The following is a 26,164-nucleotide window of genomic DNA, read 5'->3' on the forward strand; positions in this document are numbered from 1 at the left end:
TTGGGTGCGTCCTTCCGCTTTGCAGGCCTCAGTTTCCCTTTCTGGGACAGGAGTGGGCGAGTCTCTCAGGCCTCGGGCCGCGTGACCTTGGGCTGTCCCCGACCTCGCTGCCTCAGTTTCCCGGGCGCAGGGCTGTGGCGAGGAGCTCCCGCAGGGGGCGCGGGCAGAGGCGGGACTTCTCCCGTCCCTCCCCAGCAAACAAGGCTCCGCCCCCGCGGCCCCGCCCCGCCCCGCCCCGCCTTCCCCCTCCCTCGGGCTCGGGCCGGCGGCGGCGGCGGCGGCGGCTCAGCTCCGCACTGCCCGGCGCCGCCTCGCCATGGACGCGCGCGGGGGCGGCGGGCGGCCTGGGAGAGCCCGGGCGCGACCCCCGCGCCTGGGCCGGCGCCGCCGCCGCCGCCCGCGCCCCTCCGGGCCCCGGGCCCGCGCCCCTCCAGCAGTCGGCCCGAGCCGAGGCGGCGCCCCCGGAGGCGGCGGACGAGGGCGGCCCGCGGGCCCGGCTCCGCAGCCGCGACAGCTCGTGCGGCCGCCCGGGCACCCCGGGCGCCGCGAACACGGCCAAGGGCAGCCCTAATGGAGAGTGCGGGCGCGGTGAGCCGCAGTGCAGCCCCGCGGGGCTCGAGGGCCCGGCGCGGGGGCCCAAGGTGTCGTTCTCGTGCCGTGGGGCAGCCGCGGGGCCGGGGCCGGCGGACGAGGCCGGCAGCGAGGAGGCGGGCCCGGCGGGAGAGCCACACGGCAGCCAGGCCAGCTTCATGCAGCGCCAGTTCGGCGCGCTCCTGCAGCCGGGCGTCAACAAGTTCTCGCTGCGGATGTTCGGCAGCCAGAAGGCCGTAGAGCGCGAGCAGGAGCGCGTCAAGTCGGCGGGGGCCTGGATCATCCACCCGTACAGCGACTTCAGGTACCGTCACCCGGAGGGACCGTCCTTGGAGCGCCTCGGGGAGGGTGGGGCGGCGTGCCCCGCGGGTGACCTCGGGGACCCTCGGTGACCTCGGGCGCGTCCGGGACCCGCCCCAGAATGACCTGGGCGCGAAGCTCCGCCCTTGGAGGGGCACTGGGAGGCGCGCGCATACTCCCGCCGGGACCCTGGCGCTTCCCCTCCCACGCACCCTGACATCCCCCACCCTGTGGAGTGGTCTCGTATCACTGGCCGCAGGGCCAGGGTCTGTGCTCGGATGGACCCAGAGGACGAATAGAGGGGAACGTGGGCGCCGGGGATGCGGCGGAGCAGAAGGAAGGAGGAAGGAAGGGCGCCCGGGAAGGACGCGTCCAGGAGAGGCTGGCGGAGAAAGGGTTAAGCGGACACAGCCTGCTCCCAAGATCTCCACCTGCGCCCCATGCCGCAGGGAGGCGCGTCCGGGCCCGGCCTGAGTATGGCGCGAGGAGGGGGCGCTGAGCGTACTGGGGTTTCCCGGCTGTGTCTTCTCTGAACCGCATCAGTCCCTGCCGCTGGGTGGTGTGCACTTGTCGGTGGGTGTGTAGATGTAGATATGACTTAAACCAGTTGACTGATGCGTGGAAAGGCTCAGCGAGGCCAGGTGCAGGGTCACCGCGGTGTATGTTTGCAGTTCTTGTTCCTGGGCGTGCGCTCTGTGGCCTGCGAGTGTAGACTGTGCGTATCACTGCAGACCGTGTATGTGATCACAAGCATGTGACTTAGGGGGGCCGAGTGTCCTGAGGGTGTGGGCCGAGTAACGGGGGCGGGGGTAGGCGTGTCCCTAGGGGTGTGTCTGCGTGGTGGGTCAGTGCTGTGTTAGGGAGAGATTGTGTGTGTGTGTGTGTGTGTGCGTGTGTCCGGGTGGGTGTGCACCGGTGGGCAGTGGATGTGAGGTTATGTGTACGTGAGTGGGGGCCATGTGGGACGCGCCCAGAGCAGGAGCGGTGTCAGGACCACGGACAGCGGCCCAGCCTCCTCTCAGAGCCTATCAGATGTCAGCACGCTGCGGGTCTCCCCACCCCAGGCCTGAGCCCCTCCCGCCTCCAACGTCGGGGGTCGCCACTTGACAGCTGGGGAAACTAAGGCCCAGGGGCACACAAGTACAGGACAAAACCTGGAATAAAGTCCAGGATTCCAACATTTCACCCCCCAGACCTTCCCTAGGAGGTGAATACAGCCTTGACCAATGGCTTGGATTTTGAGAGGCCAGTGGAGGGGGGGACCCAAGGGCAGCCCAGATAGGGTGCATCTGGATGGCCTCCACCTGCACGGGGTCTCAGCATTCCTCTTTAGGTGGTCCAGGCTAGGAGCCCTTGGGTCAGTGTCCCGGTTGTGAAGGGTCATATGAAATGGGGAGCTAGTGCCAGCTATCTGGGAAGGGACAATGGGGACATGTGGGCTGGGGGAGATAGCTACAGAAAGTGACCACTTCCCCCATTCCCCATTTCCTCCAGGACATCTGCCTGCAGCATTCCCCGGGGCAGTGGGTGGCCCTGGTCTTCCTCTTGGCTGCAGAAGAGGTAGTGTGGGGTTTAGGTGAAGGGTGCCTAGAGCAGTCGGGCTCCCCATCCTGTGCCCTATTGTGGAACCCTGGGCAGGCCACATGGTCTGGGCTGGGGAGATAAATTGTAAAATGGGGTGAACAAGCATTGAGGGGGCTAATGACCTGTAGTTGGGACTGGGGGAGCCACAGTCAAATAGAAAAACAGACTGTAGCAAAGCTGGGGTGCAGCAGGACCTCTACAACTCCCATTCTGTGGGAACTGTGCTCCTTCTAGACCCTTCTGATTTAGAGACAGGACCCAAGCACATGACCAGAACAGTGCTTCCTTTCCTGGGCCAGGTGCTTTGGGAACACCTTATGAATATTGATTCAATCCTCACATCAGCTGTGCGGTGAGTGCTGCAGCCACCCGTGTATACACATGAAGAAAGGGGGCAGAGAGTAAAGTCACTTGCCCCAAGCCACACAGCTCATCTGGGGCAGATCAGGGATTCACACCTGGGCAGGCTGGCCCCTGTGTCCAAGCTCTTGACTGCCAGGCAGCCTGGCCTCTGGCCATGTTCCATCCAGGACAAGAAGACATGGGAGGAAAAGACATTCTGGGGGTGTTCCAGATGTTGGGGGTGCCCAGAAGTGTGCCATGCGTCCTCTCTGTTTAAGTCTATGTTTAAAAAAACTGTTCATGGAGTGATGGGGAGGGGACTTTCTTGATCTACTTTCCTGCTTTTGTCTCCTTGTGTCCCCACAACCCAGTGATACAGTTACCATCCCCCCGTTGGTGGGTCCGTGCCCACACACTGTACCCGATTTAAAAGGGAAAGGGAGGTGATGAGGTGGTGTCTCCACTTCCTTGAGCTATGACTTCGTTGCTTGCCAGTGGAGCCCATCCCATGAAAACTGGCCTGGCACCTGCCTGGCACCAAGAACGGGACAATTACTGTTTGGTAAACTGGAACAGCCCAGCCTATGCCTCGTTCTGCGAGACCCTCAATGGGGCATCCAGGGTGCAGGGATGTTAGCAGAGGGTGTTTCGGGGCTGTCTACTTCAAGCCTATGCCTGGCCTTGAGTGCCTACCTGCCTCAATTTCCCCAGATATGCGATGGTGGTGGTACGAGGGGAAGGAGGTGTCTGGCATTCCCAGCCATGCCAGCACCTCTCTGGGCCCCAAAACCCGCACCTTCTTCCTCCCCTGCCTATGGAGTAACTTTGCAGGAGCTGGTCTCCCCTGCTGTGCATGCCTTCACCTCAGTGCTTCTGATTTTCAACTCCCAGCTCACACGTCGCCTCCCCCAGGCCATGTGCCCTGCTGTTCTCAACCTGTTATCGTGTCTGCTGCCCGGACACTCAGAAGCAGCCTTTTCATTTGGTGTTGCCTAGTTGCCCCTCAGCGCTCACCATGGGTGTGAGGGTCTGTCTAGGTCCCGTCACAGTGGGCACCCAGGATGTCTCTGAACTTGCCGAGGGGCATGCATGGGTACAGGGCAGGTCTGGGGGAGCTCTGGTCTGGGGAGGTGGAGTCCTCATCTTCCTAGAGAGTTTGGGCAAGTGGCTTCCTTACTGCCTTTCATCTTAAGTCTATGAGTGCCTCTGAGGTCTGACTTTAGTCACTCTTGCTGCTGCTGATTTTCAGTTCAATGTTCCTGAACTGTCTACCACTCGAGGCTTGGCATGGGAGACAGAGATGAGTCGGTCTCTTTCCTGGCCCTCAGAGCAGTTTAAACAAAGCCAGAACCCATGGACCTGCATGGGTTCTGTCGCCTCCTCTGGGGTCCCCCTCAGAACTGTGTTGTTGGAAGGGGCTTGAACAACCTGACCACATTGAAGGCCTCTGTCCCCCACGCCAGATGGCCCAGTGGATCAACAGGAGATCAGGATGGGGGGCTCTCTGCAAATCCCTACATTAGCTCACAGGAATAAACCCCACATTATCCAGGGCTGGGGGGGGAGCAAGGGTGAGGGTTTCCCTGACTGCAGACCCTGCACAAAGGCACTTGGAGTGGGGGGCAGTGGACAAACCCATTCCCCAGTTAGGAAGATCATGGGCGGTGGGTGGCCATGGCCTCCTCACTCCAGGGCCTTCCTGCCAGAATTTTGAATCTCTGGTCCCTGAATTCCCTGCTTTAAAACTTTACATCCCCAAGTCTCCTGCTTCAACACCCCAGGGCCCAAGGATAATCCCCAGGGTTCAGGGGGCCCCTTCCTCAGTCACCCGATTGCACAGGCCAGATCCTGCCTCACTTTCCCCCATTAACAAACCCACCCCAAATCCAGCCAGCACAGGTGACCCCCATCTCCTGCCTAGACACTGTCCTCTGCCCTCTTCCTGGCCTTCCGGCTGCCAGCAGGGGCATCTTAAGATACATGTGTCCATCTTTCCCCCTCACTTAAAACCTCTCCTGACCGCAGCCTCCAAGACCCTGCTGAGTCCCCCTCTTGCCTGCCTCCCTTCATCTCCTCTTACCTCCTTCACTCCGTCTGCTCCAGCCCCAGGCCGCCCAGCCAGCCTTGGAAGTGGAAACCCCAATCAGCCACAGGACCCTTGCACTTGCTGCTCCCTCTGCCAGAGGTACAGTGCCTCCCATACTTTGCCACCTCCTCCAAGGAGCCCTCCCTGTCCACCCTGGCTAGAGTAGACTCTCTGAAGGATCCTTTCCGTCTGTTTGTGTGGAGGACCCATCTCCCCGCCCGGCTGGGGGCCGTGAGGGAGGCAGGTCTATCTGGTCGCTGTGTATCCTTCAGGCCTTGCACATCACTGGCCCCCAGTCTGTACTGCCTTGGGATCACCCCAGAGTCCAGTGTCTTCCCCCATAAGAATCTCCCTTTCCTAATCCGTGACACTCACCTCTCCATAATTCACATCTGAGGGCTCAGGCCCCTAATTCTTAGTCCCCTGCTCATCCTTAATCACTAACCGGGCCCCTAATCCCTGGATTTTCCATCTGTAATTCCCCAGGTTCCTGGTTCGCACATACTGCAGGGAGGGAGCTCACCATGTCCCTGACCAACAGCCACAGGGCCTCAGCCAACCTCCAGCCAGCGGGGTGTGTCTGGCCACCAGGGTCTTGTCACTTCATACTTGGCATGACTTGGTTTCTCCATCTGAGCCAAGAGAATGGCTGGGCAGCTGCTAAAGCAGGACTGAGGTCATGCTGGTGGCCACCAGAGCCCCACTGAGGTCACCAGCCTGTGCAGGTGCACCTGGGAGAGGGTCCAGGCTCCCTCCCATCTACAGGGAAACCCCAGCCTCATCCCTGTGTCCCTCTGGCCTGCGCTTCTCTCCGCAAACAAGCTGTGAACTGGCCCACTGGCCACTGCCCTCCCGGTGTGTCCACAGAAGCGGGGACCCCACTGTTGTTAGGGAAGATTTTAGAACACAGAATTTAATTATCGTCATCGAAGGCTCTGGGTAGCTGAGGGCTAACTGTGTGCCACCCCCTTCTGGCTGCCTGGTGACATCCCAGTGGTCCCTGAGGTGACCCATTGAGGAAAGGGCTGCCAGGATTGGGTAGATGAGGCACTGTGGCTCAGAGGAGAGTACAGTCCCAGGCTGCACAGCCCAAGGGGGTTGGGCAGGGCAAGGAAAATGTGGCATGCTGGGGCAGGCACCCCGGCTTCCTCTGTCCTCCGCCACAGAGTACCCCAGGACTCTTGCTTCGCCTGCCCCTTTCCAGGGGAATCAGGCTGGCTGGAGAGCACACGGGTCAAGGCAGCAGGCCCATTTGGGGGCATCCCAGTTGGAGCAGGAGGCCCTGGGGAAGGCCCCAGGCTGTCTTGTCCCTCAGCCTCTGTCCAGTCCCCTGCCCTCTGCTCCAACTCCTCATAAGCCCGGGGGACACCACCCAGAGTGGGAAGACAGGACACAGCACACGATGGGGCTGGGCTCGAGCCCTGAGCGAGGAGTTTCCAGAGTGGGCCGTAGACAGAGGACAGGCCCTGGGCCAGCTCTCAGTTCCTGCCCCCACTCTCTGGTCTGTCAGTGGGGGAGACTGCTGCCTGCCCTCTCCCACACCCCAGGAATAAAAGGAATGTCTGAAGTGTCACCTGTCAAGGATCATGCCCTCATGCTCTGTGGCCATTTAGCTGGTTTCTAGGCCTGCTGGCCTTCACTTACGCTTTCCTGCTTGCTCTGTACCAGGGCACGGGCCCTGAAATGGGGGAGAGGTAGGTCTCATTCCAGAGGGTGGAGGTGGATTAGGAGCTCTACAGTGGATGCTCTGGAGGTTGGGAGTGGGGGAGGGGGCAGCAGACAGGTGGGGCCCCTGAACCCCTTTGGATGCTGGGGCCCAGGGGTCTCAAGGAGGAGCAGGTGCCCCAGATCAGGGGTCTGAGCCCCACACCTTGTCTAGATTCAGGCAAAAGAAGGTCTGGAATTTCTGGCAGTTTTGCCCACTTTATGTCAGCCCTTTGAGCTCCTCCATCCCCAGGCGGGTTTAGGCAGGGCCCTCCCCATCATTACCAGAGTCCCCAAGTCCACTCAGAGTAGATTCCATCACATGTGGGTGGGACAGTGCCCAGAAGGACCCTCAACGGATGCCACTCCCTGGGCTCCTCTGGGATGGATAGAAGGAGACTGAGGTTTGCAGGGGCTGGAGGGACCTGCCCAAAGTCACGCCTGCCAGTGGGCAGGGAGAAGTGGGTGTCAGCCAGGGCTGGCTGCTGCCCCCACAGTGGTAGACGTTGGGTCCCTTCCAACCTTTGGCTCTTGCATACTGAGCTCCTGTGAACATGTTGGTCCAAATCACTTTTCTCTTCCTCTTGGACAATTTCCTTGGGATCAGTTTCCTGGAGTGGAGCACCAGCCAGCAGACGTGGTGTTAATAGCTCTTCCTTTGCTGTGCTGTCCAGAAGGAGCCAAATGACAGAGGCTCCGAAGTAGGGAGCTCACTGTAGCCAGTTCTGGGCTCACAACTTTTTATTTACACACTCCAGCCCCTGGGAACCTCAGTCTCATCTTCTGTCCATCCCAGAGGAGCCCAGGGAGTGGCATCCTTCCAGACACTGTCCTTCCAAATACTGTCCCACACACATGTGATGGAACTTTCTCTGAGTGGACGTAGGGACTCCAGTCACGATGGGGAGGGCCCTGCATAAACCCGCCTGGGTTTGAAGACCCAAAGAAACCTGAAAAGGCTGACATAATCTGGGGGTGGGTGCTCTTCTCGCAGCATTAAAGGCAAAATCAAATAATTGACTTCAAAATTTGACACCCTCCTTTGCCTGAATCTAGACAGCGTGTGGGACTCAGACCCCCCAATCTGGGGCACCTGCTCATCACTGAGACCCCCCCCCCCAAGGCTTCAGTGTTTTTTTCTTTTATAATGTTAACACGTGTATAAAACATAAAATTTGGCATTTAACCATTTAAAAGTACAATTGAGTGGCATAAAGTATAATCACAATGTGTTGCGTAACCATCACCCCATCCATTTCTAGACATTTTTCATTTTCCAAAACAGAAACTCTACAGCCCCTTTCCCCAGGCCCTGACAAGCACGAACCTACTTCCTGTCTGTGGATGTACCTATTTGGACATTTTACATAAATGGAATCACACACTGTGTGTCCTTGTGTGTTTGGTTGCTGTCACTGAGCTGCCATCCACGTTGTGGTGCGGCCAAGTATCACTCCCATGTGTGGATGGGCCACGCTCATCTGTGGATGGACATGTGGGCTGTGTCTACCTTGTGGCCGCTGTGAATCTGCTGCCTTGAACGTGGAAGCACAAGCACCTATTTGAGTCCCCACTTTCAGTCCTCTGGGTACACACCTGGGAGTAGAATTGCTGGGTCATATAGTGACTTGGTTTAACTTTTTGAGGAACAGACAGTTCTCCCTCAGAGTGGTTTTGACTTATATTTTCTCAGTTGCTGCAGGGCCGGTCATCTGTCCATGTGGTCTTTTGAGGCATCTGTCCTCATGGACACTTTATTCAGAACTCCGTGCCTGGCCATCAATAGATATTGCTTGAATGGACAGGTCCTTTTCTGAGAGCACTTTCCAGGTAGAATTTTAGAATCGACCTCGGGGACCTGTACCATGTTTCCCCAAAAATAAGACCTACCCTGAAAATAAGCCCCAGTTAAGATCATCAGCCAGACAGACGCATTTAGTACATTATGACGATTTTCCAGAAGACGATGATGACATGACTGTATTTGAATAAATGTAGATTGTTGTACATGAAAAAATCACATCCCCTGAAAATACGACCTAATGCATCTTTTGGAGCAAAAATTAATATAAGACCCAGTCTTATTTTCGGGAAAATACGGTATAAGACCTGGTCTTATTTTCAGGGAAACACAGTAACTGTCCTGAGTGTATTTGGGAATGGAAGCAACCAGTCATCACTTTTTCAGGCGTATTTGTCACATTAAATGTCCCAGCAGTTGCCAAGTTCTGTTGCTTGGATAGCTCCCACGGTCTCAGCCCTCCGCTCTGGCCCTGCCCAGCCTTGGCATTCTCCTTGCTGGACTGGCACCCCGCTGCCTCCCTGTTGGTGGCCCCCACGGTTGCTTCCTGAAATGGAAATATAGCCAGTGCCCCATGTGGAAGCCTGCCTGCTCAGGATAGCGTCCAGGCCCTGCAGCCCGACATCAAGCTGCCATGTCCAGCTCCCACCCTGTACCCTTCAGTCCCCCCTCACCGCCACCCCCGCCTCATTCCAAGCCCTCTACTCACCACCTCTCTGCTTGTCTCCCCTCTCCTTTCTTGTCCCTTGGACACCAACCTTGTGCCTGGCGCAGTGGGCCTTTTGATCAAGGGAAACGCTTAGCCAATTTTTCAGTATTCTCGTAGGCTCTGTGAGGTCTTGTGCTTCACGAAGGGAAGGTCGGAACTGGGCCAGTGGGAGGGCCTCGAGTTGGGGAACTCCAGTGGGCAGTGGGGTGCTGTCGGGGGGTGGGAGGACTTCCTGAAGGCAGAGTCCACTAGCCATGACCCAGGGCCAAAGTCTTGGCTTTGCGAGAGGCGGAATCTGGGCTGGCCCTCGAAGGCGCTTGCGCGCGTCGGGCAAGGGTGGGGGCTGACGGCCCGCGCCTCCCTCAGGTTCTACTGGGACTTCACCATGCTGCTGTTCATGGTGGGAAACCTCATCATCATCCCGGTGGGCATCACCTTCTTCAAGGACGAGACCACGGCCCCCTGGATCGTGTTCAACGTGGTCTCGGACACGTTCTTCCTCATGGACCTGGTGCTGAACTTCCGCACGGGAATCGTGATCGAGGACAACACCGAGATCATCCTGGACCCCGAGAAGATCAAGAAGAAGTACCTGCGCACATGGTTCGTGGTGGACTTTGTGTCCTCCATCCCCGTGGACTACATCTTCCTCATTGTGGAGAAAGGCATTGACTCTGAGGTCTACAAGACGGCGCGCGCCCTGCGCATCGTGCGCTTCACGAAGATCCTCAGCCTGCTCCGCCTGCTGCGCCTGTCGCGCCTGATCCGCTACATCCACCAATGGGAGGAGGTGAGGGCATGGGCTGCAGGCCAGGGCTGTGAGAGAACACGCTGTGGGCGGGGCCATGGCTGCAGGGGTGGCGCTGTGAGGACACCAGGAGCAACAAGGTGGGGCCATGATGGAAGGCTCTAGACGGGCTATGAGGACCTAGGAGCCGGGCCACAGGGAGAACGAGTTTATAGGCACAGGAGAAGGGTCATGGGGGCTTGGGGCAGGGTCCTAAGGGTTGCTGTAAGGGGCCTACAAACCATAGGGGGTGGAACCTGGGCATAGTGGGGGCCACGAGCGGGGTCCCAGAAGGGTGTACAGCCGCCGGCTGGGGTCAGAACACAGCGTGGACCTTTGACACACCCGCGCCCTTTCCCTTCATTCTGCCCTGTAAGAGGAGGAATCCACAGCTCCATTGGCAATGGGGAAACTGAGGCTCACGGAAGTGAAGTTACACCCTTGTCCCCCAAATCTAAAACTGCCTCTGGACCACCTGTCCCCAACGATGTTGCCCCGTTTCCAGGGCAGCGACAAGGCTCCAAGGGGGGGTAATCGGGCAGCGAAAGGTTTGCAGGAAGGGAGGTGGTCCTGGGAGAGGGGCGTGGGGGCAGGTTGGGCAGGGGCCACGTGCTCTCCTGCAGGACATTTCATTAATCCGAAAGGCAGTGGGACCCCCTGGGAGTGGGGGGCGCAAGGAGGGGTCTGAAGGTCCGGTCTGGGGGCGCCTTCCTCCCTCACATGCCCTCCCCGCCCCAGATCTTCCACATGACCTACGACCTGGCGAGCGCGGTCATGCGCATCTGCAACCTCATCAGCATGATGCTGCTGCTGTGCCACTGGGACGGCTGCCTGCAGTTCCTGGTGCCCATGCTGCAGGACTTCCCGCGCAACTGCTGGGTGTCCATCAACGGCATGGTGGTGAGCGCCCCGCCCTGGGCCCCGCCCCGCTTGGCCACGCCCCATCGGATCCCATCCCCGCTTTACAGACCCCAAAGTGAATCCCAGAGAGGTCCCAGGTTCGTGCCCTCTGGGACCATGGACAGGCAGCTCCTTGATCATTCCAGTGTGACTGTGACAACTTTTGTCACCTAGACATATCATCATGTTTTTTCCGATTGAGTCCACTTTCTATGTACATAAATGTATTTAAAAGACAAATAGGAACGTAGTATCATGGACCATAAGAGAGAAAAATCCTCCAAGCGAGTCCCAGTCACCAGTTGCTTCCTGGCTGAAATACCGACCGCTGAATGGGCCAAGTCTTGGGTTCCCGGCAGCACCACAAGAAATCTTTCTCCTGCCCCAGAGGGCTGAGCCTCCGGCACATGTGGGGTGGGATGTGCTCAGACCCGGGCAGGAGCAGGGGGTAGTTGATGAGCGAGGGGCAGCAGCAAAGGGAACACCCTCAGGCGTGCACCGGCGCCTGGCACAGCTGCCTGGCTGAGGCAGCTCATTGTCTGGCCCGACACCCGGCATACTGTCCTGTTTCCTGAACAGGCCCCACTGCACCCCTCCCCCTGCCGGGTCAACTGAGGACTGTTGGGGGAGTTGGGGGGGTCCTCCTGGCTCTGCCTGATGCCTCCACCCTCCTGGCCCCCTCTGATTGGATTCCAGTGTCCCCAGCTTACCGGCCCCAGTGTCCCTGAAACTTTCACATCCTCTTGGCCTCACAGACACACTGATCAGCAGATACAAAGGGATAGGGGCTCCTGAGACCCCAGGGCCAGGCTATGGCCCCTCTGAGCCTCAGTTTCCCTAGGAGTGATGTGGGGAAGCAGCTTCATACTTGTCCCTGCCACTCACTGTAGCACATGTGCTGTTTCTCGGTTACCTCTGGACGTGGGAAGCTTGTCACCTCAGGTGCCTGGGGGAGGGGAGGACAGGCAGGTGCGGCCCTTTGGGCCAAGGGGCTCCCTGGGGGCCATGAGCGCCTGCCCACCCACCAACCGGTGGCCTTGCAGAACCATTCGTGGAGCGAGCTCTACTCCTTCGCGCTCTTCAAGGCCATGAGCCATATGTTGTGCATCGGGTATGGACGGCAGGCACCTGAGAGCATGACCGACATCTGGCTGACGATGCTAAGTATGATCGTGGGCGCCACCTGCTACGCCATGTTCATCGGCCACGCCACCGCCCTCATCCAGTCACTGGACTCTTCGAGGCGCCAGTACCAAGAGAAGGTCTGGGGGCATGGGGATTCTAGAGGGGTCTGTGGCTGTGGTTAGGAGTAGAAGTTCCTCAGGGTCACTCGAGGACATACCGGTTGTCTAGGCCCACGGAAGAGGCCTCTTGGGGAGCAAGGATGTTTGGCTACTTGGACCGAGCCTTGCGGTGGGGCGAGCCTCCATGGAGCTAGTCTGAGGGCCAGGGACCGGGAAGGGCTGAGAGACAGCAGGCGCTGGTCCCCACAAGCCAGCCCTTTCTGTAGTTCAACCTCGAGGTCTACTCTGCCTTGGTTTCCCTCTCTAAGGCTAAAGACGAGTGTGGCCTCCCCACCATGCCCAAGCTGTCTTTCTGCCCTGGCTGCCCTTGGCCGGGCAGCTAGGAACACCCCCAGCAGTGCCAGTTAGGTCGGCCGGGTCAGCTGGGCCCAGTGCCCAGCACCCTGGCTGCCCAGAAGCCGCAGCCTCACACCCAAACATGAGCTGGTGCCGCCACCCGCCTGCCGTCACGGGTTCCGCTGAGCTCAGGGCAGCTGTGGCCGGGTGGAGCCGGGGCAGAAACCGGGCTGGGGCACCCCTGGGGGTGCCATCCTGGGGACAGCAGGGACTGGCACCCCTGCCTCGTACCCATATCCCTGCCCTCCTTAGGGGCTGAGCAGGTGGTTTATAGGAAGATCCTGGGGGAGGGGTGCCAGGGCCACAAGCAGAGTTGGGGGCCTCTGGAATGGGGCTCCAGCATCTTGGGAGCCTGGAATCAGGCTGTGCACCCATTTCCCAGGGGTGGGGTTGCCAAATAAACTTCAGGACACAAGGAATAACTTGTTAGCATGTGCATGTCCTAAGGATGGCCCAAGATCTGCTCATATTAAAGGTCATCGGCGATGATCTGGGACCCAGATGTAACTGGGTGGCCATGTGTATTGTTACCCGGTGAGGCTGACCCAGGCCCCCGCCCCATTACAGTACAAGCAGGTGGAGCAGTACATGTCCTTCCACAAGCTGCCTGCTGACTTCCGCCAGAAGATCCACGACTACTACGAGCACCGCTACCAGGGCAAGATGTTTGACGAGGACAGCATCCTGGGCGAACTCAACGGGCCCCTGCGGGAGGTGAGGTGGCTGTGGGCCCTGGGCTCAACTGGGGATCCAGATGCCCCAGTCAGGCTGCCAGTCCCAGAGATGGGCGTGGAGGGAGCAAGCTAGATGGTGCCTCCGCCAGCCTCCAGCCCCTGCAGCCCTGGGTCCTCTCACCCTCTAGCGGACTCCACTTACCCTATTTGGAGTGTGTATTAGACAGAGGGGGCAAGCAGAGGAAAGGCAGCCTGGAGAGGGCCAGCCCAGGGCAGGTTGTCCTGGGAATGCCTGCTCTGCCCCTAACAGCCTGGGGGATGTTGGGCAAGATTCCTGGGGCGGCTGTGACAAGTAACCACACATTGGGCATCTTAAAACAACAGGAATTCATCCTTCCACATTTTGGGGCCAAAAGCCCCAGATCCAGGTGTCACAGGGTCCCACTCCCTCCAGAGGCTCCAGGGGAGGGTCCTTCCTATGTCTTCCAGCTTCTGGTGTACCTGGCTGTCCTTGGTATCCCTTAGCTTATAGATATGTCACACCAAACATCTGCCTGTCTTTGCACGATTCTCTCCCTGTGTGTCACCTCTTCTTATAAAGACACTTGTTATTGGATTTGGGGCCCACTTTACTCCAGTGTGACCTCATTTTAACTAATGATATCTGCAAAGACCCTATTTCAACATAAGGTCCTATTCCTGGGTACCGGAGGTTCAGGACTTCAACATATTTGGGGGATATAGTTCAGCCCACAATACTCTTCCATCAATTACTGAGTGCCATCTGTGACCCTGCCTTGTGCCCTTGGGGGACCAATGGGAGAAGCTCTGGGAATGACTGGAGTGGGCAGGGGGCTGGTGTGGTGATGTCTGAGCCAGGTGGATGTGAGCCTGTGTTGTCCTGGGTGGAGGGCACGGCCAGGGCCCTTAGGAAACGGGGCAAGGATGGAGAGGGAAGCTAATAAGGGCTAGAGGAAGGGGGCACTGCGCCCTCCTAACCTCCCCCCACCCCCCATGCTGTGTTTTTGAGGGTGGGGAGCCATTCACAGACATTGCCTCCTAGGGAGCAGGTGCTGTGGTTAATGACACTGAAGATGTTTAATTGTATTTGATAATTATTCATCCATCCATTCATTCATATAATATGACTCATAGACAACAAGATGCATAAAATTCAGTGGTTTTTAGTATATTCAGAGCTGTGCAACCATTGTTACTGTCTAATGGCACAGCATTACCATCACCCCAAAAGGACACCCGTGCCCCTGAGCCATCACTCCCCGTCCCCCTACCCCAGGCCTTGGCAACCTGTATTTGATAATTACTTAAATGTTTGCACAATTCCGAAGGCCAGTTTACAAAACCACATATATTCAGGAATTTCCGTCCTTGTCCTGTAGCCGGAAATTCCCTCTTGCTACATCCTTCCATTTCCGGTTCTGGGTGCGGCCACCTCTCTGCACGCCCCGTCCCTTCCGTGGGCCCCCTGGGCGCAGTACCGGGTGCGCATCTTGGCGCTTTTGTTCGCGCATTTGCGGGAGGGGCTCTGGACAGCGGGCGGAGGGTCCAGGGCAGTGTCTGGTCTCTGCTGAGGGCCTGTGCTGTGCTGCACGCCCAGCCGCAACGCCAGGGACCCCTGATCCCAGCTGAGGGACGTTTCCAGATGCACTAGTGACCTGTGTATTTAGGGCTGTTTTATTTGTGCTTCTCATTCTGTGAACTGTCCGTAACTTTTGCTTGTTTTTCTAAAGAACTTTTGGTGTGGTTTTTTTTTAAGAAATTATATACTAGGTCTGACAATTAAGTTCGCGAACTTTGTTGCAAGGCTGTTGCTAACCTTTTTTATCAGAGGGATTATTCATTATGAATTTGTACCAACTGGACAAACAGTTAACCAAGTTTACTAATTGGAAGTGCTGAAAAGGCTGCATGAAAAAGTTAGACGACCTGAACTTTTCGCCAACAATTCATGGCTCCTGCATCACGACAATGCACCAGCTCACATGGCACTGTCTGTGAGGGAGTTTTTAGGCAGTAAACAAATAACTGTATTGGAACACCCGCCCTACTCACCTGATCTGGCTCCCAATGACTTCTTTCTTTATCCAAAGATAAAGGAAATATTGAAAGGAAGACATTTTGATGACATTCAGGACATCAAGTGTAATGCGACGACAGCTCTGATGGCCATTCCAGAAAAAGAGTTCCAAAACTGCTTTGAAGGGTGGACTAGGCGCTGGCGTCGGTGCATAGCTTCCCAAGGGGAGTACTTCGAAGGTGACTGTAGTGATATTCAGCAATGAGGTGTGTAGAACTTTTTCTAGGATGAGTTCACAAACTTAATTGTCAGACCGCGTACGCGGAGGACTTTAACTCTGTCATACAAATTTCCATCCTTATGGCCGTTGGTCTTTTTTTTTTTTTTTTTTTTTGTGGGGAAGGGGAACAGGACTTTATTGGGGAACAGTGTGTACTTCCAGGACTCTTTTCCAAGTCAAGTTGTTGTCCTTTCAATCTTAGTTGTGGAGGGTGCTGTTCAGCTTCAAGTTGTTGTCCTTTCAGTCTTAGGTGTGGAGGGCGCAGCTCAGCTCCAGGTCCAGTTGCCATTGCTAGTTGCAGGGGGCGCAGTCCACCATCCCTTGTGGGAGTTGAACCGGCAACCTTGTGGTGGAGAGCCCGCACTCCAACCAACTGAGCCATCCGGGAGCTCAGCAGCAGCTCAGCTCAAGGTGCCGTGTTCAATCTTAGTTGCAGGGGGCGGAGCCCACCATCCCTTGCGGGACTCGAGGAATTGAACTGACAACCTTGTGGTTGAGAGCCCACTGGCCCATGTGGAAATCGAACCGGCAGCCTGTGGAGTTAGGAGCACGGAGCTCTAACCACCTGAGCCACCGGGCCAGACCCTGGTCGTTGGTCTTTTAACTTTGCTTTGTTTTTCTTTTCTTGACATGGGTGATTTTTATGTTGCATACAGCAGGAGTTCCATGTATGCTTGCTGTACACAGTAGACCCCAACACCTGCTTGCTGAATAGAGCAGGTTCACAATTAATGCTTGCTGTATCCATGTAGATTTTAGCAGAATTCACCCGTTTTCTTCTAATGCTTGTAGTTTCATTTTTTCCATTTGTGTTCTTATTCCCACCTGCCACGCCTCTCCCCTTGGGCAACCATCAGCTTGTTGTCTATATCTATAGGTTTGTTTCTGTTTTGTTTGTTCGTTTATTTTGTTCTTTAGATTCCACATATAAGTGAGATCATAGGTATTTGTCTTTATGTCTGACTTACTTCACTCAGCACAATACATTCTAGGTCCATCCATGTTGTCACAAATGGCAAGATTTCATTCTTTTTTGTATTCGAGTAATACTCTATTGTAGATATACCACATCATCTTTATCCATTCCTCTATTGATGGGCACATAGGGTGCTTCCGTATCTTGGCTAATGTAAATAGCACTGCAGTGAACACAGGGATGCAAATATCTTTTCAAATTTCTTCAGATAAATATCCAGCAGTGGAATTGCTGGGTCAGGAGGTAGTTCTATGTTTAGTTCTAATTTTTTGAGGAACCTCCATACTGTTTCCCACAGTGGCTGCACCAGTTTACATTCCCACCAGCAGTGCACGAGGGTTCCCTTTTCTCCACATCCTCACCAATGTTTATTGTTTGTTGATTTATTGATGATGCCATTCTGACAGGTGTGAGATGATATCTCATTGTGGTTTTATTTGATTTCCCTGATGATTAGTGATGTTAAACATCTTTCATGTGTCTATTGGCCATGTGTGTGTCTTCTTTGGAGAAATGTTCATTCAGGTCCTCTGCCAAATTTTTAATTGGATTGTTTGTAAGGTTTTGAGTTGTATGAGTTCTTTATATATTTTGGATATTAACCCCTTATTGGATATATCATTGGTGAATATCTTCTCCCATTCTGTAAGTTGTTTTCGTTTTGTTGATGGTTTCCTTTGCTGTGCAAAAACTTTTTAGTTTGATGTAGTCCTATTTATTTATTTTTTGTTGTTTCCCTTGCCTGAGGGGATATATCAAAAAGATATTGCTAAGACAGATGTCAAAGAGTTTACTGCCCATTAACGTCTAGTTTTGTGGTTTCAGGTCTTATATTTAAGTCTTTAGTCTGTTTTGAGTTTATTCTTGTATATGGCATAAGAAAGTAGCCTAATTTCATTCGTTTGCATGTATCTGTCCAGTTTTCCCAACACCATTTACTGAAGAGACTGTCTGTACCCCATTGTACATCCTTGCCTCCTTTGTCATAAATTAGTTGACTGGATAAGCGAGGGTTTATCTCTGAGCTCTTTGTTCTGTTCCATTGATCTATTTTCTGTGTCTGTTTTCATGCCAGTACCAGTTTTTATGCTGTTCTTTATGCTGCAAATTAAAGTTTATTGGGGTAACATTGGTTAACAACATCATATAAATTTCAGGTATACAACTTCATAATACAGGTATACTCTGTCTGCTAACCATGCAAAGTCTAGTCTCCTTCTGTCACCATATATTTGACCCCCTTTACCCTCTATGTCTTCCCCCCACCCACTTCCACTCTGGTAACCACCATTCTGTTGTCTGAGTTTGTTTGTTGCTTTTTGTTTTATAGCCTACATGAGTGAAATCCTATGATTCTTGTCTTTTTCCATCTGACTTATTTCACTAAGCATGATACTCAAGATCCATCCATATTGTCACAAATGGCAGTATTTCATCTTTTTTACAGCTGAGTAGTATTCCATTGTGTGTGTGTGTGTGTGTGTGTGTGTGTGTCTCACATCTTTATCCAATCATAAGTAGAAGGATACTTAGGTTGTTTCCATGTCTTGGCCACCATGAATAATGCTTCAGTGAACATAGGGGTACATATATCTTTACAGATAAGTATTTTCAAATTTTTCAGGTAGATACCCAGAAGAGGGCTTGCTGGTCATATGGTAGCTCTATTCTTAATTTTTTGAGTTGCATTTCCCTGATAGCTAGTGATGTTGAGCATGTTTTCATGTATCTGTTGGCCATCTGTGTGTCTTCCTTGGAAGTGTCTGTTCAGATCCTCTGCCCGTTTTTTAATTGGATTGTTTGTCTTTTTGTTGTTGAGTTGTATGAGTTCTTTATATATTTTAGATATTAGCCCATTATTTGAGGTATCGTTTGCAAATATTTTCTCCCATTCAGTTGGTTGCCCTTTTGTTTTATTGATCTCTTTTTTTTTGGCTGTGCAGAAGCTTTTTCAGTTTGATGTAATCCCATTCCTTTATTTTTGCTTTTACTTTCCTTGCCTCTGAGGTCAAATTCACAAAAGCTTCTCTGAGACCAAGGTCAATAGGTTTAGAGCCTATGTTTTCTTCTATGTGTTTTATTGTTTCAGGTCTTACATTTAAGTCTTTTTGGGTTTTTTTTAAAGATTTTATTGGGGAAGGGGAACAGGACTTTATTGGGGGAACAGTGTGTACTTCCAGGCCTTTTTTCCAAGTCAAGTTGTTGTCCTTTCAATCTTAGTTGTGGAGGGTGCTGTTCAGCTTCAAGTTGTTGTCCTTTCAGTCTTAGTTGTGGAGGGCGCAGCTCAGCTCCAGGTCCAGTTGCTGTTGCTAGTTGTAGGGGGTGCAGCCCACCATCCCTTGCCGGACTCGAGGAATTGAACTGGCAACCTTGTGGTTGAGAGCCCACTGGCCCATGTGGGAATCGAACCGGCAGCCTTCAGAGTTAGGAGCACGGAGCCCTAACTGCCTGAGCCACCGGGCAGCCCCTTACATTTAAGTCTTTAATCCACTGAGTTAATTTTTGTGTGTGGCCTCAGATGGCAATCTAGTTTCACTCTTTTGCATGTGACCGTCCAGTTTTCCCAGCACCATTTATTAAAGAGACTGTCCTTTCTCCATTGAATGTTTTGGGCTCCTTTGTTGAAAATTAGTTGGTCATATGAGTGGGTTCATTGATGGGCTCTGAGTTCTGTCCCATTGGTCTGTGTCTGTTTTTTGGCCAGTACCATGTTGTTTTGACTTTGTAGTATAGTTTGAAGTCAGGGAGTATGGAGCATGCGGCTGTGTTCTTTTTTCTCAGGATTGCATTGGCTATTCAGGGTCTTTCCTGGTTCCATACAAATGCTATTTGAGGATTTTTTGTTCTATTTCTGTGAAAAATGCTATTGGGATTCAGATGGGGATTGCATTAAATCTGTATATCATTTGAGGTAATATGGCCATGTTAGCAATGTTAATGCTTCCAGTCCATGAACACGGAATATCGTTCCATTTGTGTCTTCATCAATTTCTTTCAACAATGTCTTGTAGTTTTCAGTGTACAGGTCGTTTACCTCTTTTGTTAAGTTCATTTCTAGGTATTTTATCCTTTTGTTGCAGTTTTAAATGGTATTGTTTTCTTAATTTCTTTAATAGTTCGCTGTTAGTATATAGGAATGCAGTGGCTTTTTGTATGTTAATTTTGTATCCTGCAATTTTACTGTTTCTAATTGTCTTTTGAGGGAGTCTTTAGGGAGATAGATAGATAGATAGATAGATAGATAGATAGATAGATAGATAGATAGATAGAGGTCATTTGCAAATAGTGAGCTTTACTTCTTCATTCCCAATTTGGATGCCTTTTACTTCTTTCTCTTGCCTGATTGCTCTGGCTAGAACTTCCAGTACTATGTTGAATAACAGCAGTGAGAGGGGGCATCCTTGTCTTGTTCCTGATCTGGGAGGACATGCTTGCAGCTTTTCACCATTGAGTATGGGGTGAGCTGTGGGCTTGTCATATATGCCTTTATAAATTATGTTGAGGTACTTTCCTCCTACACCCATTTTATTGAGAGTTCCTATCATAAAAAGATGTTGAATTTTGTCAAATGCATTTTCTGCATCTATTGAGATGATCATACAGTTCTTATCCTTCATTGTGTTAATGAATCAATCACATTGATTGATTTACAGATATGGAACCATCCTTGCATCCCCTGGATAAAACCCACTTGGTCGTGGTGTATGATCCTTTAGATCAGGGGGGTCCAAACTTTTTTCAACGTTTTTCACCAAGGGCCATATGCGGTAAAATACACAAACAGCCGGGCCACTCACTCGAGGTGAAGTGCGTATTGCCTCACCTGGTTAGTTAAGTAAACTAAATATATTATTGGAACTTGCTGCGGGCCAATAAAAAATGGATTGCGGGCCACAGTTGGCCCACTGGCCGCAGTTTGGACACCCCTGCTTTAGATGTCTTGTTGAATCCAGTTTATTAATATTTTATTGAGAAGTTTTGCATCTATCTTCATAAAGAATATTGGCCTATAGTTTTTCTCTTATGGTAGTGTCTTCATTTTTGTTTATCATTTCAAGGAACCAGCTCTTAGTTTTATTGATCTTTACTGTTTTTAAAATTTTTATATTTTATTTGTTTCCACTCTGATCTTAACTTTGTGGTTTGTTTTTCTTCTAGTTCCTTTAGCTGTAGAGTTAGATTGTTTATTTGGTTGTTTTATTTCTTGAGGTCAGCCTGTATGGCTATGAACTTTCCTCTTAAAACTGCTTTTGCTACATCCCATAAATTTTGAAAAGTTGTTTTCATTTTCATTTGTCTCAAGGTCATTGTTGATTTCCTGTTTGATTTCCACTTTGACCCATTGGTTGTTTAGTAGCATGTTGTTTAGTCTCCACATATTTGTGTATTTTCCAGGTTTCTCCCTGTAGTTAATTTCTAGTTTTATGCCATTGTGGTGGGTAAAGACACTTGATATGGTTTCAATCTTTTTGAATTTATTGAGGATTGTTTGGGGGATTAATATGTGATTTATCATGGAGAATGTTCCATGTGCACTTGAAAGTGTATTCTGCAGTTGGAATGAAATGTTCTATAAATGTCTAGTAAGTTGATTTCGTCTAATGTGACATTTAAGGTCACTATTTCCTTATTAATTTTCTGTCTGGATGACCTATCCATTGATGTGAGTGGTAGTAAAGCCCCCTACTATTGTATTGCTGTCAGTTTCTCACTTTATGCCCATCAATACTTGCTTTATGTATTTACGTGCTCCTATGTTGGGTGTATAGATATTTATAATTGTTATTGCCTGTTCTTGGATTGACCCATTTATAATTATGTAATGTCTTTGTTTATACATTTTTTGTTTTAAAGTCTATTTGGTTGATATTAGTATTGCTATCCCAGGTTTCTTGTCATTTCTATTTGCATGGAATATCTCTTCCCATTGCTTCACTTTCAGGCTCTGTGTGTTTCTATTTGAAGTGAAGTAGTGTTAAATAGCATATAGATGGGTCATATTTTTAATCCATTCATCCACCCTGTCTTTTTATTGGATCATTTAATCCATTTACGTTTAATGTAATTATTGATAAGTATGTACGCATTGCCATTTTGTTTTCTGGTCATCTGCTATGGGGCTGAAACATCTGGCTTCACCCCTTTAAAGTTCCATTGCACTTGGGTCTTTTCTGGGTTTTTACTCTATTCTGTTGGTCTCTCTGCTTTCTGTGCGTGAAGTTTTACAATATGTTTTAATATCTTGGAGGGCTAGTCCTCGCTGCTTTCCCTTTTCATGGGTTTCCTGCTGTTTTTTTTCTCTTGTTCTAAATGAACTTGACTATCTCCAGTTATTATTGGGATAATGTGATGGTATTTTTATTGGTATCATGTGAGATGTGTACATGAACAGGGAGAATGGGTATCTTTTGTCTTTATGATGGTGAGGAGTTCTATCTTAGAACACAGTGTGTTCATGTCTCCTGTGTCTTTCAGGAACATTTCTGAGTTTTCTTTATACACATTTGGACATGTACTGCGACCTTCATACCACACTATTTTACGTAGCTCTTTATGGTGGTTTAAATGGGGTTTTCTCATCCACTGTATCCTCTTCTAAGGTTTTCATTTGCATATATAAAAGCTGTTGATTTTAAAGAGAGTTTTCCTTTTTATTGAAGTTCATTTTACAGAAGACTGTTCATGTTGTAAGGGCATACTCAATGGATGTTCTGTAAATTGAAATCCCCATGTAACCACCACCCAGATCAAACATGGAACATTTCAGTCCCCCAGACGCTTTTTTGCCAAGGGCAAACTGTCAGCCTGACTTCTACCACAATGATTCATTTTAATGTTCTTGGTTTTTATGTTGACTTTTTCTATCAGTTGTTATTATAACTAACTTCCCTTATTTGTTAGTTTTCCATTGGTTCTTTAGAGTTTTCCAGTAGTCACATTAAAAGTGATAGTAAAGTGAGTTTTACTTTTCCCTTTCCAAGTCTTACGTCTGCAGTCACTTTTTCTTGTCTAATTGCTTTCGTTGGCATTGCCAGTAGTGTTAAGTATGGAATCAGCATGCATCTTTTCTTCCTCCTGTCTTTGGTGACAAAATCTAGTGTTTGCCCATTAAATAAGTAAGACGCTGGCTTTCAGGCTAAAGTGTTAAACCCCTTCCACAGATGAAGAAACTGAGGGTCTGAGTGGTGGAACAGTCCCAAAGGTGAGATGGAATCAAGAGCTGGACCTGTGCCCTGATGTCACCCCTGCCTCCCACCTCTACAGGAGATTGTCAACTTCAACTGCCGGAAGCTGGTGGCCTCGATGCCACTGTTTGCCAATGCTGACCCCAACTTTGTCACGGCCATGCTGACCAAACTCAAGTTCGAGGTATTCCAGCCAGGTGACTACATCATCCGTGAGGGCACCATTGGTAAGAAGATGTACTTCATCCAGCACGGTGTGGTCAGCGTGCTCACCAAGGGCAACAAGGAGATGAAGCTGTCTGATGGCTCCTATTTTGGGGGTGAGCATCTGCAGGGGCTGGGGAGCAGGTAACAGAGCTGGACTCTTTCTGGGGATGGAGGGTGACGTGGGGAGGTCACATGGGTGCAGGCATAGCCATTAGGAAGGACCTCTGGGTGGAACGGCAGCCCTAGCAAAGGTGTGGGCTGGACGACGCTCACGGCAGCTGGGAGGTCCCCAGGGTGATTCAGAGCCACCAAGGTGCTTCCCTTTCCACACGCAGAGATCTGCCTGCTGACGCGGGGCCGACGCACAGCCAGTGTTCGGGCTGACACCTACTGCCGCTTGTACTCGCTCAGCGTGGACAACTTCAACGAGGTGCTGGAGGAGTACCCCATGATGCGGCGGGCCTTTGAGACGGTAGCCATCGACCGCCTGGACCGCATCGGTGAGTGGGTCTTGCTGTCGGCCCTCTGTGATGGCAGGGGGATCGCACGAGATGGGAGGGGGCATGGCCAGCTGACAGGAGACAAGATTGTCTGGATCTCTCTCGGGGGTAAACACAGCCCACGATCCGAAGAACAAGAAAGTGTTGGGTGTGTTCAGTTGTGCAGAACTCTGCTCATTTGGCAGTTACTTGGTGAGCACCTACCATGTGCCAAGAGGTATAGATGGTGGACCATGAGGCTGGCTTGGGTGCCACCCTCAGGAAGCTTACGTCACAGAGGGCAGGGGGAGTGGTGGGGCTTCCTGGTGATGCTGAGTGGAGATCAGGATGAGAAGGCATGTTCTAGGAGTGGACGCAGGATATGCAAAGGCCCTGAGGTGGGAAAGTGGCCTGGAGTCCAGAGAGCCAGGGTCGCTGGAAGGAGTCTGTGGAGGCAGGAAGGGACTGGCACACACGGCCTTGTGAGCTGTGGGGAGAGGCATATGGACAGTAAACCAGGAGCAATAGCCACGGATGAGTCTAGGCAGGAGGAGACCCAATCAGATTGGTATTCTGCAGGTGGGGGGATCTCAGGAATAGTTGAGAGGTGGAGCCCTCAGGACTTCCTGGTGACTAGATGTAGGAGCAGGGAGATGGTAGACCTCAGTGCTACTTATGGGAATAAACACAATGGCTGGAAAAGCAGGACTAGGCAAGGTGGCAAGGGATCAGGGAAGACTTCCTGTGTACAGAAAGTGCTCAACACGTGTTTATATAATAGGCACTCAACAATTTGCTCTGTACAGTAGGTGTTCAACATAAATTCGAGTGGCAGGTACTTAGATATATTTGCTATATTCAGCAGGCACTCAACAGGTGCTCACTACACAGGTGGTAAGCACTCTGCACTCTGGCTGTAAATAGGCAGTGTTCTGGGCGTGTTGCTCTATATTACAGCGGTTCAGTACATGACTGCTGTATACAGGAAATGCTCCATGCACACTGGCAGTTTACAGGTGTCTCATACCTGCTTTATGTATAGAGCAGGCGCTCTATGTGCTTGCTACACACATCAGGTGCTTGATTCGTGCTTGTTGTATACAGATCATTCATATTTGCTAAATACAAAGGCTCTCAGTTTCTGCTTCCTATACACAGCATAACTAGATACCTGTCCTCTATATATGGAAGGCGCTCAATACTTGAAGCTGTGTACAAGCTGTGGAGTAGGTGGCTGACCCCTGCTTGCTGTGTACAGGTGTTCTGTGCACACTGGCAGTAGAGTTGGTGCCCAACACCTGGCTGTTGTATGCAGGCGGCGCTCAGCACACGCAGCGATGCGCCTGCGGGATGCCCACAGCATTCCACACTGACGCCCCCGCCTCGCCCCCAGGCAAGAAGAACTCCATCCTGCTGCACAAGGTCCAGCATGACCTCCACTCGGGGGTGTTCAATAACCAGGAGAATGCCATCATCCAGGAGATCGTCAAGTACGACCGTGAGATGGTGCAGCAGGCCGAGTTGGGCCAACGCGTCGGCCTCTTCCCGCCGCCGCCACCTCCGCAAGTCACCTCGGCCATTGCCACGCTTCAGCAGGCGGTGGCCATGAGCTTCTGCCCGCAGGTGGCGCGCCCGCTAGTGGGGCCACTGGCGCTTGGCTCGCCGCGCCTTGTGCGCCGCCTGCCCCTGGGGCCCGCTCCTGCTTCCACCGCCTCACCGGGGCCTGCTCCTGCTGCCACCGCCTCACCGGGGCCCGCACCAGCTGCCAGCCCACTGGGTGCGCCCGCCAGTCCCAGAGCGCCGCGGACTTCGCCCTATGGCGGCGCGCCTAGCCCTCCAGCTGCGCCCCGCGCAGGGCCCGCGCTGCCCGCGCGCCGCCTGAGCCGCGCCTCGCGCCCGCTCTCTGCCTCGCAGCCCTCGCTGCCCCACGGCGCCCCCGGGCCTGGCCCCGCAGCCTCAGCGCGTCCGGCCAGCAGCTCCACGCCACGCCTGGGGCCCATGCCCGCCGCCCGGGCAGCTGTGCCCAGCCCAGACCACAGGGACTCGGCCTCGCCCGCTGCCGCTGGAGGCCTCGACCCGCTGGACTCTGCGCGCTCTCGCCTCTCGTCCAACTTGTGACCCTCGCTGCGCCGCCCCGCGGGCCCGGGTGGGCCAGGGGCGGGGCCTTCATCCAGACCAAAGCCATGCCATTGCACGCCCCGGCCGCCCGCCCCAGAAGCCATAGAGGAGTCGTAGGTAGTTGTAGTTGGACGGGCAGGCCGGCCGGCGGGGCAGCCCCTTCCGAGCCCCCGCCATCCCCTCATCACCCAGCGCCCACCCACATCACCCCTACGCACAGGGGTGGCCTCGCAAGTGTGCGAGGGGGCTCCCTTCACCTCGGTGCCTCAGTTCCCCCAACTGTGAAAAGGGGACGGGGCCACCCCGTGGCCGAAAGGAGATGGCTGTGGAGTCCTGCCCGCCCCCACCCTCTTAGGTGGCCCTCCGTCCGATGAGGATTCTGTTTAAGTGCAATACTTGGCCCGTCGGCTTCCCGCTCCCTCCATCGCGCTCATGCAATAACCGGCCCGGCCCCTGTTCATGCGCACCCCAGTGACCTTCCTAGAGCCGGCACACACAGCGCCCTCCAGTGCCTGGCACCCAGGGGCTGGCAGTCCCGGCTGTGCATGGGTGTGGGGGCGAGGCTGGGGGTCCCCGCCTTCGTGATGAATGTACTGACAAGTCGAGGCAGCAGAACCCCCACCACGCCTCCCATGCCCCACTAACCCCCACATCCCCATTCCGCGCAATAAACGACAGCATTGGCGCCCAGCCTGCCTGCATCTGATTGCTTGGCGCCTGAGACAGGCCGGGCAGTATACACCCTCTCCCCACAGATGGCAGC

The 26,164-nt window shown here is 53.0% G+C and overlaps 1 protein-coding gene across 1 annotated transcript; it reads left to right on the top strand.

Annotated features, from left to right (window-relative positions):
• Positions 1 to 301: 301 nt before the first annotated feature.
• HCN2 (hyperpolarization activated cyclic nucleotide gated potassium and sodium channel 2) lies at positions 302 to 26,091 on the top strand. Its single transcript, XM_019715994.2, is given in 10 exon segments — positions 302 to 347; positions 350 to 400; positions 403 to 895; positions 9,484 to 9,907; positions 10,643 to 10,804; positions 11,848 to 12,066; positions 13,012 to 13,158; positions 22,677 to 22,917; positions 23,140 to 23,304; positions 24,677 to 26,091. Coding segments are annotated over 10 exon segments (2,658 nt in total). The 5' UTR covers positions 302 to 316; the 3' UTR covers positions 25,402 to 26,091.
• The last annotated feature ends 73 nt before the right edge of the window (positions 26,092 to 26,164 follow it).

Source organism: Rhinolophus sinicus, linkage group LG07, assembly GCF_036562045.2.
Source record: "Rhinolophus sinicus isolate RSC01 linkage group LG07, ASM3656204v1, whole genome shotgun sequence".
Taxonomy (NCBI): domain Eukaryota; kingdom Metazoa; phylum Chordata; class Mammalia; order Chiroptera; family Rhinolophidae; genus Rhinolophus; species Rhinolophus sinicus.